Source organism: Centrocercus urophasianus, unplaced genomic scaffold (assembly GCF_019232065.1).
Source record: "Centrocercus urophasianus isolate 14NV4802_14NV808 unplaced genomic scaffold, USGS_Curo_1.0 seq_12, whole genome shotgun sequence".
NCBI lineage: Eukaryota > Metazoa > Chordata > Aves > Galliformes > Phasianidae > Centrocercus > Centrocercus urophasianus.
Window position 1 is genome coordinate 60646033 of NW_024884364.1, and position 12026 is coordinate 60658058.

At 40.4% G+C, this 12026-nt stretch overlaps 1 protein-coding gene across 3 annotated transcripts in view; it reads left to right on the plus strand.

Annotated features, from left to right (window-relative positions):
• Nucleotides 1-12026, plus strand: part of RASA3 (RAS p21 protein activator 3) — a 176286-nt gene that overhangs the window by 137583 nt on the left and 26677 nt on the right. For all 3 annotated transcript variants that reach the window (XM_042810753.1, XM_042810752.1, XM_042810754.1), the window contains exons 6-8: nucleotides 3346-3426; nucleotides 6215-6287; nucleotides 10331-10410. In XM_042810753.1, the coding sequence (XP_042666687.1) occupies nucleotides 3346-3426; nucleotides 6215-6287; nucleotides 10331-10410 (234 nt within the window). The remainder of the gene's footprint in view (nucleotides 1-3345; nucleotides 3427-6214; nucleotides 6288-10330; nucleotides 10411-12026) is intronic.

The window sequence follows — 12026 nt, forward strand, 5'->3', positions numbered from 1 at the left end:
CATTAATAATATGATACCAGTGTGGGAGAATTGGGGCTTTGTTTTATTTTATCTCTGAGTAGTGTCATTTTGTTCTAGCTCTTTTCTGTCTTATACATTAAAGCAAGTATTTTGGTAACAGATTGGGAGAGAAGGAATGTTAATTTACCTAACAACTTTCCCATGACTGAAGAAAATGGCCATAACGAAAGCAGGTCTAGAATTACAACTACTAGTTTCTTACAACTAGAGCATGTTTGTGTTTTGCTGACTTCTTCTGCCTATTCTCACAGTACTTAGTAAGAGGCAAGAACCAAAACGGACCTTTCTCCAGACGTTGCCTTCCTTCCTCAATGTCCTGTCTTCAGTCTTTTGCCTGCTTTCTCCAACATCCTTAAACAATAACTCTCTTAAAAATTACCTGAAAGGCTTTGAATACCATTCATGTCAGTGTGTTTCCTGTTTTTCCACACTTTGTTTCTTTCAAGGTTGTTTTTGCTTTTTCTTATTCCCACTGCAGGCAGAAAAACATCTTCCTTAAGTCATCATGGCTTTAAGAGAATATCTGTGTATTCTGATTTATTTGGTTGGTTGGTTTGGTTGCTGTTTCTTGGTGTTTTGTGTTGTTGTCTTTTTTTTTTTTTTTCCCAGAGAACACAAAACACTACCCTACTATTTTAAACACATCTCTGGTCTAGCCCAGAGCTGTTTCTAATATTTGCTGCTGAATGATGCTTCAAATATGGCACGGTAGTTCCAGTGTTACACCCTTCTTGATCAGCAGTTTAGGCATTCCTGAGCAGGAGGAGGCTTCTGGACCATTATACTTTCATAGCTCCCTGCAAACCTGCAGTTCATTATCTGTATAATCTCACTTCGAAGCCCTGTGTTCTTTTGGCCTCTGTGACATCCTGTGACAATATGTTTTGCAATCTCATTATGCATTGTGTGGAAAAAGAACTTCCTTTTGTTTATTTTAAACCTGCTGCCTGCTCATTTCATTGTTTGCCCCCTAATTCTTGTTTCGTGAGGAAATGTTCTTCACATCATTCATGATTTTATGAGCTGTTCATGAATGGATAACTTCTGTCTTCTGAGATGAGCCGCACAAACATGGAGAGCACACGAAATCAAGAGGCATTTTGCTTGCTGCTTAGTTTTTTAGAGCACACGTGATTCAAGATGCCAGAGCCCAGTGTTACTGTGTTCCCTCTGACCAGCTAATGATACTGCTTGTTGATGGAACCATCAGTGACAGCTGAAGTGTCAGAGTACTATCTGCAAAAGCCATCAGGCTTTTTTATAGGTGGTGGTACGAGAGTAAACCCTATTGTTATGCATGTGTGTACTTAGAGTATGCTTGTGTGTATGGATAACTTCATGCTTTCCAGCATTCAAATGCATCTCTGATTTTATTTTGTAGTGCTCTATGTGTCCTCAAGTTTAGATCACGCTCTCTGGGATCCTTTTCTATTGTCCACATATTCTGAAAGGACTGCTTTTATTAAAACAGGAATAACTCTGTCTCTGAACATGCTTTCATTGTGTAACTTTCAAATAACTCTTCCTGTATGGATGAGAGCTGACTTGGAAACCATTCATGAACAGCAGAAAATTGGCTGACTGCTAGAAAGCCATTGAGCTAATGTTTCATTTCAATGAACTTAAAGGCTGCCTTAAGGAAGCAGTGGAAGGGGGTTGGGGTTGACACTGACACATAGTGTGCCGTTCTTCTGTTCACATACGAGACCATCCAAAAGAATGACCAGCAGGCACACTCACAGAGTGTTTCTCTGTGAATATAGTGTTGTTAAGATAAAGAGTGCTGGCAAAGAAGTGACCTCTCCTGCACTCACAAGAAAAATCCAGCTGGACCTGACTCTTCTTAAAGGCTTTCTGCTCGTACTTCCAGGTTTTCCACCTCTACTTCTTGCTACTCTGCCTGAAGGCTGTAGTGTGGAGTTCCCTGTAAATCTTTCTATTCATGCTTACCTTTTTTGAATGTAAAAAGTAGCGTTTTCCTTTCAAATTGGAATAATTGGGGACCGTTTGTATTAAGCCAGTTATTTAGCCCTTATCCTAGGTCAGGGAATCCAACTGTGAATACAATGTACTACTTCCTCTGCCTGTGTGTGGCGCCTTAGAGTGATCTTCAGGTTTTTTCTACTTGCTGCATGAACTAATCTAGATTGGATTAGGGCAGAACTTCCTCTGGTAAAAGTAGGTGTCTGTATCGGATCCATCACTGTAGTCATCCCTTTATGTGGAGTAAGTAAAAGTTCTGTGGTTAAGCTGCCTATGAAGTCCACACCATATGTTACAAAATATTTCCTTAGTGGATAAAATTGTGGAACACTGTTAACTGACTTTTGTCTACTGATTTATTTATTTATTTTTCTGAATCAAAGTTGCTGTCATTGAAAGCAGTACAATGGATCTCACCCAGGTACCTTTTATACCGTGCCGGGGGAGTATCACTCTTTGAGAGTAGTGCTACTCCCCTGTTTAAAGCAGAGCTTGTTTCGGAAGGGAGAGCCCTGGCACTAACCTCTCTCCTTTTATTTTCATTTTGTGCTGCGTTCCTCAGCAGGTTTTAGCTTTATGGAATATTTTTTCATTGGTTGTGGCTTTTTTTGGGTTTTTTTTTGTTGTTTTTTTTTCCAAAGAGATGTTGAAATCAGAGTGCAAAAGTACAGATTTCTCACCTTGGCTTGCAAGAGAAACCCATTTGTTACGTTTTGTCCCTGCAGTGTCTGTTCTCTGACTTTTTCAGTGGAAAGCTGCTGGAAGTGTTTCTTTTTTCTAATTTGTTTTTTAAAAGTTTAATGGAGAAAGATGGATAAGACATGCGGTCTGTGGGACTGCAGTTAACACAGCCTGTGCCAAATCTTGTCCAAAGAGCAGAGGCCTTTGTAGACGTGATTCTGATAAATTACTTGACTACTGCAGGGATGTGTGTGTGTGATTTTGCTTTTTAATCCTTTGTTACAGAAATAAACTCTTGTTGTCACTGTCTGCTGAATAAATTGTTAGAGACTTTTCAGGAGTTGACTGTTCCCATCTTGACAGCATGCTCTTTTTTCCATGAACCTTAAGCTGTTCTAGTTGAACAGTAAGAGTCCTTCAAGTTAAGGTTTCTCTGCAATTTAACTTTAATTTTGTCCATGTTAAAGTTATTATTTAAGACCATACATTCTCAAGTTTTAGTTACATATTAGATCCTTGTGCTTAGCTACATTTTAATTCTCTAGTAAAAGATATTGTGAAAACGGAGCAGGATAAAGATGCATAGCTTGTATTTTCTTTCCAGTTACTTCCTATTTTATTGACCTGCTTGTCTGCTATTTTTTTTTCTTCTTTTTACAGAGTTCTAGAATGCCAAGGCCTTCCCATTGTGAATGGGCAGTGTGATCCCTATGCCACTGTTACCTTAGCAGGACCTTCCAGGCAAGTATTTGCTCCTTCAAAAACTTCCATTTCATAAGGATATTTTCTGTTTCCTTGGTCTAGAAAACTCTATTCTCAGGTAGACAGAATATTTAGACAGCAGTGAAATAAAGTATTTATGTGTCTATGTATGAACTACTAGGGTATACTCAAGTTAGTAATTTGATGCTTACTTCAGTTTTGCTTTATATAGGTCTGAATAATTTTACTATCTTGGAGTATGTAATTTGTGGTTAGGTTTAATTTGTGCATCTTCTCACCTCATAGTTGGAGGCCATTTTTCTTTAACAAATTTATTGCCTAATTTTGGGCAAGGACAAAAGAGAAAGTTGAATACATCAACACCTTGGAGAACTTGCATTTGTATGTGAATATTTAGAGTCTTTTATGCTTTTGGGGTGTGACAGATTAAGGTATATATAGAAAACCTTAGGTAGCTCAATCCTGTAATTTGATATGTGTGGATGTAATAGCATGGATAAAATTTTAGATTCTGCATAATCATATTTAGCTTAAATACCAGATTAAATTTTCCTGTTCTTTTCCAGAATTGATCATGCTGTTGGATGTCACAGTTTTGTTTCTGTTTATGTAGAGGGTCACCTTTCATGGCTGTGACATATTAGAAAAAAAATCACAGCTCTCCTCTGAACTCCCAAGTATTTTGTAGCATAGGCTACAACATATAACGTATAATATTTTACAATAATTTATTAAAATCAGCATAAGTGAGATGCATTCTTGACAAATACCTTGCGTGCAGAAGAGTCTTTGAGGCTGGTCTGTATTGCTCATTTTTCCTAGGTGTCCTATGTCATTTGTATCTTAATGAGCAGTGTATTTGAATTGTACACTTTGTCTCTTTAAGCATATAATTTCTTTCAGATGGCACTGGGTGTTAATAACTGAAACTGTATGGAGATCTCTTGACTAACTCTAGTACCCTTGAATGTCTAAACTTGCCTCTCTTCATCTGTTCCCCCTCCCCTGCCTTTGGATAACGTACAACAGCTGATAACATACTTTCCTTTAAAATAAGGAGCACAGCTCCATCTTGTTCCTATCTGTTTTTGTTTCATTTTCTGTTCGGGAGAGAAGGCTTGCCTCCTATCTTCAGCAAGCAGCATGCAGCTTATTCCTATCCAGTGCTTTAATTGCCCAATAATTGTGCCTGCCTTAATCGTCTCCCGTTCTACATCCTGCTTCCCAGTCCCCTCCCTGATGGGCTTATCAGTAAAGAGGTTGATTGGCAAGTGTGACTGATGAGATGGGATAGGCAATCAGCCCCATGTCCTGCAGGCGATTAGTCTCTTATCTCTCATCTCCTCCTAGGAACAGTGAGGTATTTTTAATCTGTGTATCTTCTGTTCTCTGTTTTTTTCATTGCCTCCCCTTTTAGAAGAGGGAAAGCTGCTTTTGCTGCTGTATTTTATGCAGTGCCGAGCATAAAAACATCAACAAATGCTCTGTTGTTTATTCTGTAGTTTATACTTACAGAGCCAACAGATCTCTCAGCTGGAGCTGGTTCAGGAAAAGCACTGTATACTTGTGGGCTGGACCTTTCAAATCACATCAGAAACATGTAGTGGCAATAGAAATTTAACCCAGCTTTGCTTGCCCACTGTGTATGTATATGTCCAGTTAATAAAAACAGGTACAAGCTACCTAAGCAGCTTTGCTGCACGAGAAATGAGGAATAGATTCTGGAATGAAATAATTAGTAGGTCAGTTTTCCTCTTGGTAGGTGCAGCTCTCTATCTCTGTCTGTTTTATCTGTGCTTTGTTGCTGGGGAGCTTTAGGGGAAGATGTGACACAGGACAATACAGTTTCTCACTTGTATGTAACTAGAAGATACAAGCATAGGTTTGCAGCAATTATCCGTGATGTGGAATACACTGGCTGGCTGTAGCCCATTAGCAAACAGTTAGATGTCTGTATTCTAAAATGCAGATACAGGTGGATGATGCTGCCTAGAGACAAATGAATGAGCAGTGCTAAACTTTGTCAGGCCTGTTCCCCAGTGGTTTAAGGGATCATAGAATAGAATCACGTAGGATCACAGAATCTGGATGAAATGGAGGTCTGCCATGTGTTGTTCCTACAGAGCAGTAGAAATTAGAGACTTCTGCTCAGCATTGCTCACTGTAGTTCAACAACATACCATTTACTAGGGGCTGTTGTGGCTGCAGGGAAGAGAGTGGTATATACCAATTAAAATCTGACTTTTTAAGTTTAAGAAAAGTGAGGCTTTAAAAAGAAGCCTGAAGACCTTCCGTGCTCTACTGCTCCTTTGAAAAACTTCTTCGTTCTTGTGAGAAAAATGTTTTTTTGATTGTTTAGCACCACTGAAAAGCATTCATTGATTCCTCAGGCTAAGGTTATAAAATATAAAATACAGAAATATCTATATCAGTCCTCCTGACTCCTGTGCTCTTAGGGTATGAGAATATCTTGAGCAGACTCTCCCCTCAAATATTGTTATTCAAAGCTTCATTCCTGCAAGTCATTTTGTTCGGATACAAGATGCTGCTGGATCAAGAAAGTAGGAAATCAGAACTCAAGGACTTAGTTTAAGAAAGGATAGCAAAATGTGATTACTGCCACTTGAGAGAAATAGGCTGCAGTGAATCCTCTCTTAAGTGTGTGTGTGTTTGCATGCCTTGCGTGCTGGAGCCACATGGCGTGCCAGTTTTACCAAATGAGTGACCGTTTGTTCTTCAGTGGCTGTGTTCTAAGATCATGCTTCTGCTGATGCTTTCTTACACTTTTTTTCTTTTCTTTATTCAGATCGGAAGCCAAAAAGACTAAAGTTAAAAAGAAGACCAACAATCCACATTTTGATGAAGTGTTTTATTTTGAGGTTGGTATTTCAAAGGAATGGGTGATAAGCTGAAATACTATACTGTAGATAGTTGGCACAGCATCCTGCCCCGTGTTGTGCCAGCTGTCTTCTTTGAAGGCTGTTTCAAAGCAGTGCTAGGGAAAGAAGTATCCAGGGTCGGACTAGATGTCTGCTGAGGCAGTATGTTGCTTCAGCCCAGGTGCTCTGAGGCAGACGCTTCCACACAGGCACTTCTCCTGAGTAGCAGGCTTTACTCAACCCAGGTATAACTCAATCCAGACGAGTTTTGGGAGAGTTAAGAATGAGCTTTTATATATGCGTATTTTTTCTGGCTTGTGGTTTTACGGCAGCTCCACCCTTCTTTTCCAGGCAATGGGGGGAAGGTTGTCTCAGAGGAGCAGTGAAAACCATAGTGGAAAGATACTTTTTAAAAAGAATGTTTCAGCAGTCTACCAGTCTCCTGTAATACTAGCACATGAAGCCCCTACAACTTTATCTAACACAGAACATTTTCAACAAGTGCAGTTAAGACAACGTATAACTCTTGAAGTGCTAGTTTTGGTTCTTTTTGGCAAAAGTACACGTAATTGTGGCGTGTCCTTACCTACACGTGCATGTGTTTATAATATGGATGCCCCTTGAAACTTTTCGTTCTATCTGTAAAGTATGTGAATCTTTCTCTTTTATTTCTCTCTTGGACATTTTAGTCTTGGTCTGCACTGAATTGTTCTATTTCAGTAGATACCTCAAAATCCAATCTGGTGTAATTTAATCAGTGAAAAGCCAGAATAGTAATACCGTGCAGTTGGCATATCACTGGTAAGCCCTGCTTATTTCTATGTCATGCATTATCCAGGTTGCATCTGCATCAGCAGCTGCTGGCATGGTACTGGGGATCTGATTTTGAGAGTTAGTCCTAGGGCACAGGCAGCTAACTGTGTTAGGAGATGCAAGGAGAGAGGAACCAGACAAGCACTGTTGCACAAAGTGCACACATCCTGCATGCAGTGCCTGTGAGTAGCCTTACTGCTGTCATCCACCCAGTCTGCTCACTGCTGTCTTTGCTTAGAAGCTGACAGTTGAACCAACTGATCTGAAGTCAGTCATACCAATAGCAGTGCACTCTTGTTGATGTATTTGAGAAACAGATACTTGAGTTCTTAATTGGCACTTTCTTGCTGCCCAAATAAGTGGAAGCCCTGAGGCTTGGTCAGGGTAATCTTTCCTTCAGTAATCCATCAAATCTCTTCCTAGGGTGTATTCACTGCAGCTTTACCTTTGACTAGCCCTGAGCCCTTATGAGGCTGACCTGGCTCATATGATTGTGCTGCACTGAGTGGGGAGGAGAGATCCTGTGGTACTGAATACTGAAACTGCACTGCGGTGTCTGTATTCAGGATTTCGGTCTGTCAGCTGTTCCAGAGCTGCAGCCTTTGGCAGTGAAGCAGGAGTAACGTTCTGTGTTAATAAACTAGAATGGACTTCCTGATTCTTAACATAGCCAGTTCTGGAGGTGTCTGACAGTGAGAACTTTTTAATGAGCCTAATCAGGGAATTCAGCTTGTATATCACAAAGCTTTACCTGTCTCTTTCCTCTGCCTTCTGTGTGCTGCAGAAATAGTGAACATTTGGTATTTAAACACTGAGCTTGGCAGGTGGTGCCAGATGGGGAGAGGAAAGAGAGGAGCAGAATGCACCTTCCAACTGGAGCTGTGGAAGGGGGCTGGTGGTTTTCTTTGCCTGCCTTTATGCTAAGAGCTGAGTTGCTTGCAAGTATCTATAAAAGCAAAACTTGAACTGGAACCCATACCCTCACTGTCCTGCTAACTCAAAGTAAAGGGTTTTCTGTGTGGGTAAGGACAATGCTTGGACAGTATGTGAAACAGCCCTCAGTGCCAACAGAGCCATCATAAATTTATGTCATTTTGAGTAGTTGGTATATACCAGGCTAAATGTCTCCAAGGAATAAGGTTCAGTAGCACTGCTAGGGCTGGAAAATACATTCACTAATGAGACGTGGGCAGACCTGTAGCTAACCTGATTCCTGTGGAGCTGCACAGATTCATGCTGTTGACAGACGTATCATTTACTGCTTCCAAACAGTTTCATCAGCTTTCCTGCAGTCTGCTAGCACAGCAATTGGCCATGGCTCTAAGGAAGAAGAAAATCTGTAGAAGTCAGTGAAGACATGCATTCCTTTCTGCAGCAAAATAGATTTAATTAGCTAAATGGAAAACAGCTTATCATTGATTTGGAAGATTTAAGGGCTTGCTTAAGGATGCTACAAGTGAAACTTGCACCTGATGATTTGGAGCCATTTTCACCACCACTTCAGCTGCAGCAGTGAAGAAGCTTAGATGTACAAAGCTACAGGGAAATCTCCCACTCATGAAGGAGGTAGTGCTGGGAGCCGGTTTGCAAACCCAATTGTGCTAAAAATTGAGCAACTGATAAATAAGCTTGTCAGTTTGCCATCTGAGCTGAAAGTTCCCTAATATCTAATTCCATCCTTGAAACTGATGGGCTTATTAGGACGCTCTTTTTAGCATTTTGATTGATCTGCATACTAAGCAGTCATGCAGATGAACAGAGGAACCTCATGCATGCAGACTCCAGCAAAGCTTCTCAGAAGTGTTTACTTGAAAGGGGTGTGCCATAAGTTACATGTCTGTTGTAACTTTTTGTAACTCATGTCTTTCAGGTAATAAACACTACAGTTTGCTTTCTTATTCAGAACTACACCATTATCTTTACAATGCTAATACAAAATACGTAATTTTCAGTTATATAGGATGATTTCTTGAAGCCACAGTGAAGATGGTTGCAAGCGTAGGGGGGAGAAAAATTGTTCTGAGCTGCTGATACTGTAGGATGCATTTAAATTACCATGATATTGGGCTTACTGGTGCGTTTCATTTGGTTTGGGGCTAGAACATTTGGTACCCAGTGCTGCTATGGTACCTTTGTATTCATGTGTATCACCTTGAAAATGGAGCCTTCTCTTAAGCACACAAAAGACTGTTGGGTGTCAATCTGAAGATTCTTTTCTAATTTCTCTCTATCTGTGCAGCTACATCTTTGGCTCTCCTGTTTGTTGTCTGCATCTGATGTAACAAGAAGTCAAGTTTACAATAAAAGCCAGTTTTTGTGAGTGGGAAGCATTAAGCCACATGAGTATTTAAACATTCAATAAAGCTGAGCTTCTGTGTGCAACCAAGAGCTGAACCCACACATCATACGCACTTGTGTTTGGTCGGTTCCTGCTGTGGTTTCAGCTGGGTGGGGTAGCCTTTTTCTCAAGTTTCTGACACACTATGAAAAAAACAAAACTATCAAAGGCTTTTTTAGATCATACTAGAAAAGAGATTTTAAGAAATGTTTGTACAAAAGCTTTCTTTTGCTAATGCTCTACACCTGCAGCTTATCTTCCCATTCTTTTCTACCCATGCTTTCCTTTGTCAGTGTTGCAAATGTGGTTGCAGTGCACCTGATTCTAAATTCTGACATGCGTAGCACAGTGTAGCATCTCTTAGACAGTTGATCTGCTTGGTACATTTCGTGGGGGTGTGATAAATCGAATTCCAGGATACCATGACAGGCTGAACTTCCCAATTTTAATTGGATCCATTGTGAAATGTTTTTAGTGGTGGTTTTGCTTTTCACCTCTCTCTTCTTCAGAATGCCTCAGGCATCTCTTGCACAGCTGTACTTAAGGCATAGGTATTAATTGCCCCTTTATTTCTTTTGATAGTGGTATTCATTTGCATGTTTTTTTTTCTTTTGACAATGTAAACTCAAAGTACTGTAGTAATATTAAAGACGTTCTTTCTCTGGTAAAGGAAGTATGAAGTGTTTAGTTACCTTTGAATAAGATTCTTACCACATCTCTATAGTGGGGAATCTGCAGTCTACAGGTTTATTACCATGTTTGAATGTTTTTATAATCAGGGATGGATTCCTTACTGATAGTCAAATGCCACAATGTCCCAGAGCTTTGTAGAAGTAACAGAGAAATGCTTTTGTATCAGGTTAATTTGTTAAAGGTTCCTCCTTTTTTTTAGGTTACAAGACCGAGTAGCTACAACAAGAAATCCCAATTTGATATTGAAGATGTCGATGAAGTTGACAAAATGGAGATTAGGTAATACACGATAGCTTCTACTGATAATCTTCCAAAGTTATGTGCTTTGTAGTAGACTGTTTCTTCAAAATGACAAGCATGATTTCATTGTTGGTGACTCAAAGAGGATTCTTTGTTGCTGCATCTATTCCTTTACCTGCATGATCCTGTAGATCCTATATGAATTTGTGACAGTTGTGCTGTGGGAGACATCCTCGTTATTTTCCTCAGTATCCTTTCTCTGTGTGTGTAATGTGCATGTGTGTATGCTAACGTGCATTTATCATTAAGTGCAGCCTTTTATGTCTGGTCTCTCTTTCAACCCTCCTTCCCTCAGTTTCCCAGGAGAGCCCAAGAGCTCTGTGATGCTCTTTGTTAAAGGATCTGTTTTCTTTTGTCACTTAATTTTAGCAACCAAGATAAGATCCTCCTTCCCTGAAAGGAAACTCTTGAGCTGAAATTTTCTCTGGGTCTGAGGCAGTTTCTCTTCTCTTTTTCCTGCCAGAATGTAACCCCTTCTTGTGAGGCTGGGTACGATCCATTGCACAGGAAAGAAGTAACTCTTATTTCAAAAACAAAACAACCCCACCCACCCACTTACTGCTATTTTAAAACTTGCAGAGGCCTGTCAACAGTGTTTGTGGGGATGGGTGAAAGGTCAGAGTGGGGAGGAAACAGTAGGGGTTGCAAAGCCTTGTGGCGTCTCATGTGTGAGGTACTGTTGCATACCTGAAACTTGAAGGTTTAGTCCATCTGGTGATCTGCACAGCAGGTGTGGAAACTGCTTTATCCACATACATGTGTGGTGTGGTATTTCTTCTTTCTCCTAGGATTTAGAGAAAGAAAAGTTGAGGAGGAAGGGCATCCCTCCTACTCCTTTCTCTCCAGGTGCTCCCACTGGAGAGTCAGTGAGGGCTCCTCTCTCAAAACATTCCCTAGTCCCTTCAGAAGCATTACTGGCAGTAAGAGGGGGACCAGACAAGGGGAACATTCCCACCAAGCAAGATGTTTGTGTTAATGAATGAATGAGATTTGCCACGTTGCCTTCTGCTTTGCCTGTCAACTGCTGGTTCATGCAGCCCGTTACTGTAATATCACAGCACTGCGTGGCCATTAATAGACGTGTGTTTGCCAGGACTCTGTGAGACAGGAAAGGGAGATTATTTGTATGCAAGAGATGCAAGAGATGTAAATGAGTTTCAAAAAAGTGTTCCATTCCTTAACAACAAAACATCACGATGTGACGCAAAAGACTAGTAAAGTAGCTGGGAAAGACTAAGCACTTAAATAATAAGTGAAAGTAGGTAAAGAATTAGTTTTGGTTGGGCAAACTGTTTGCTCAGACAGTTTGTCCCATATAAGACAGAGTGGTTTTGTTTCCATCTCGGGTTCTTCTCCCAGCCCCCTCATTTCCTCCGCTCTGTTTTCTAAGAGTGAGATTGCCCCCATGCCCTCTGGATGGATCATACAATTAATGGGTTTGGGGGTTTGTTTTCTTTTTCTCTCCTGAGAAAATACCATTCCACAGAGTACAGAGGCAACTCAGTCTCTCATGGTTTTTCTCTAAAGCTATGAAAGTTTCTCTTTTTGAGTGGGTGTAGGAAGTTGCAGGCAGAGCATATCAGCACTGAAGGACC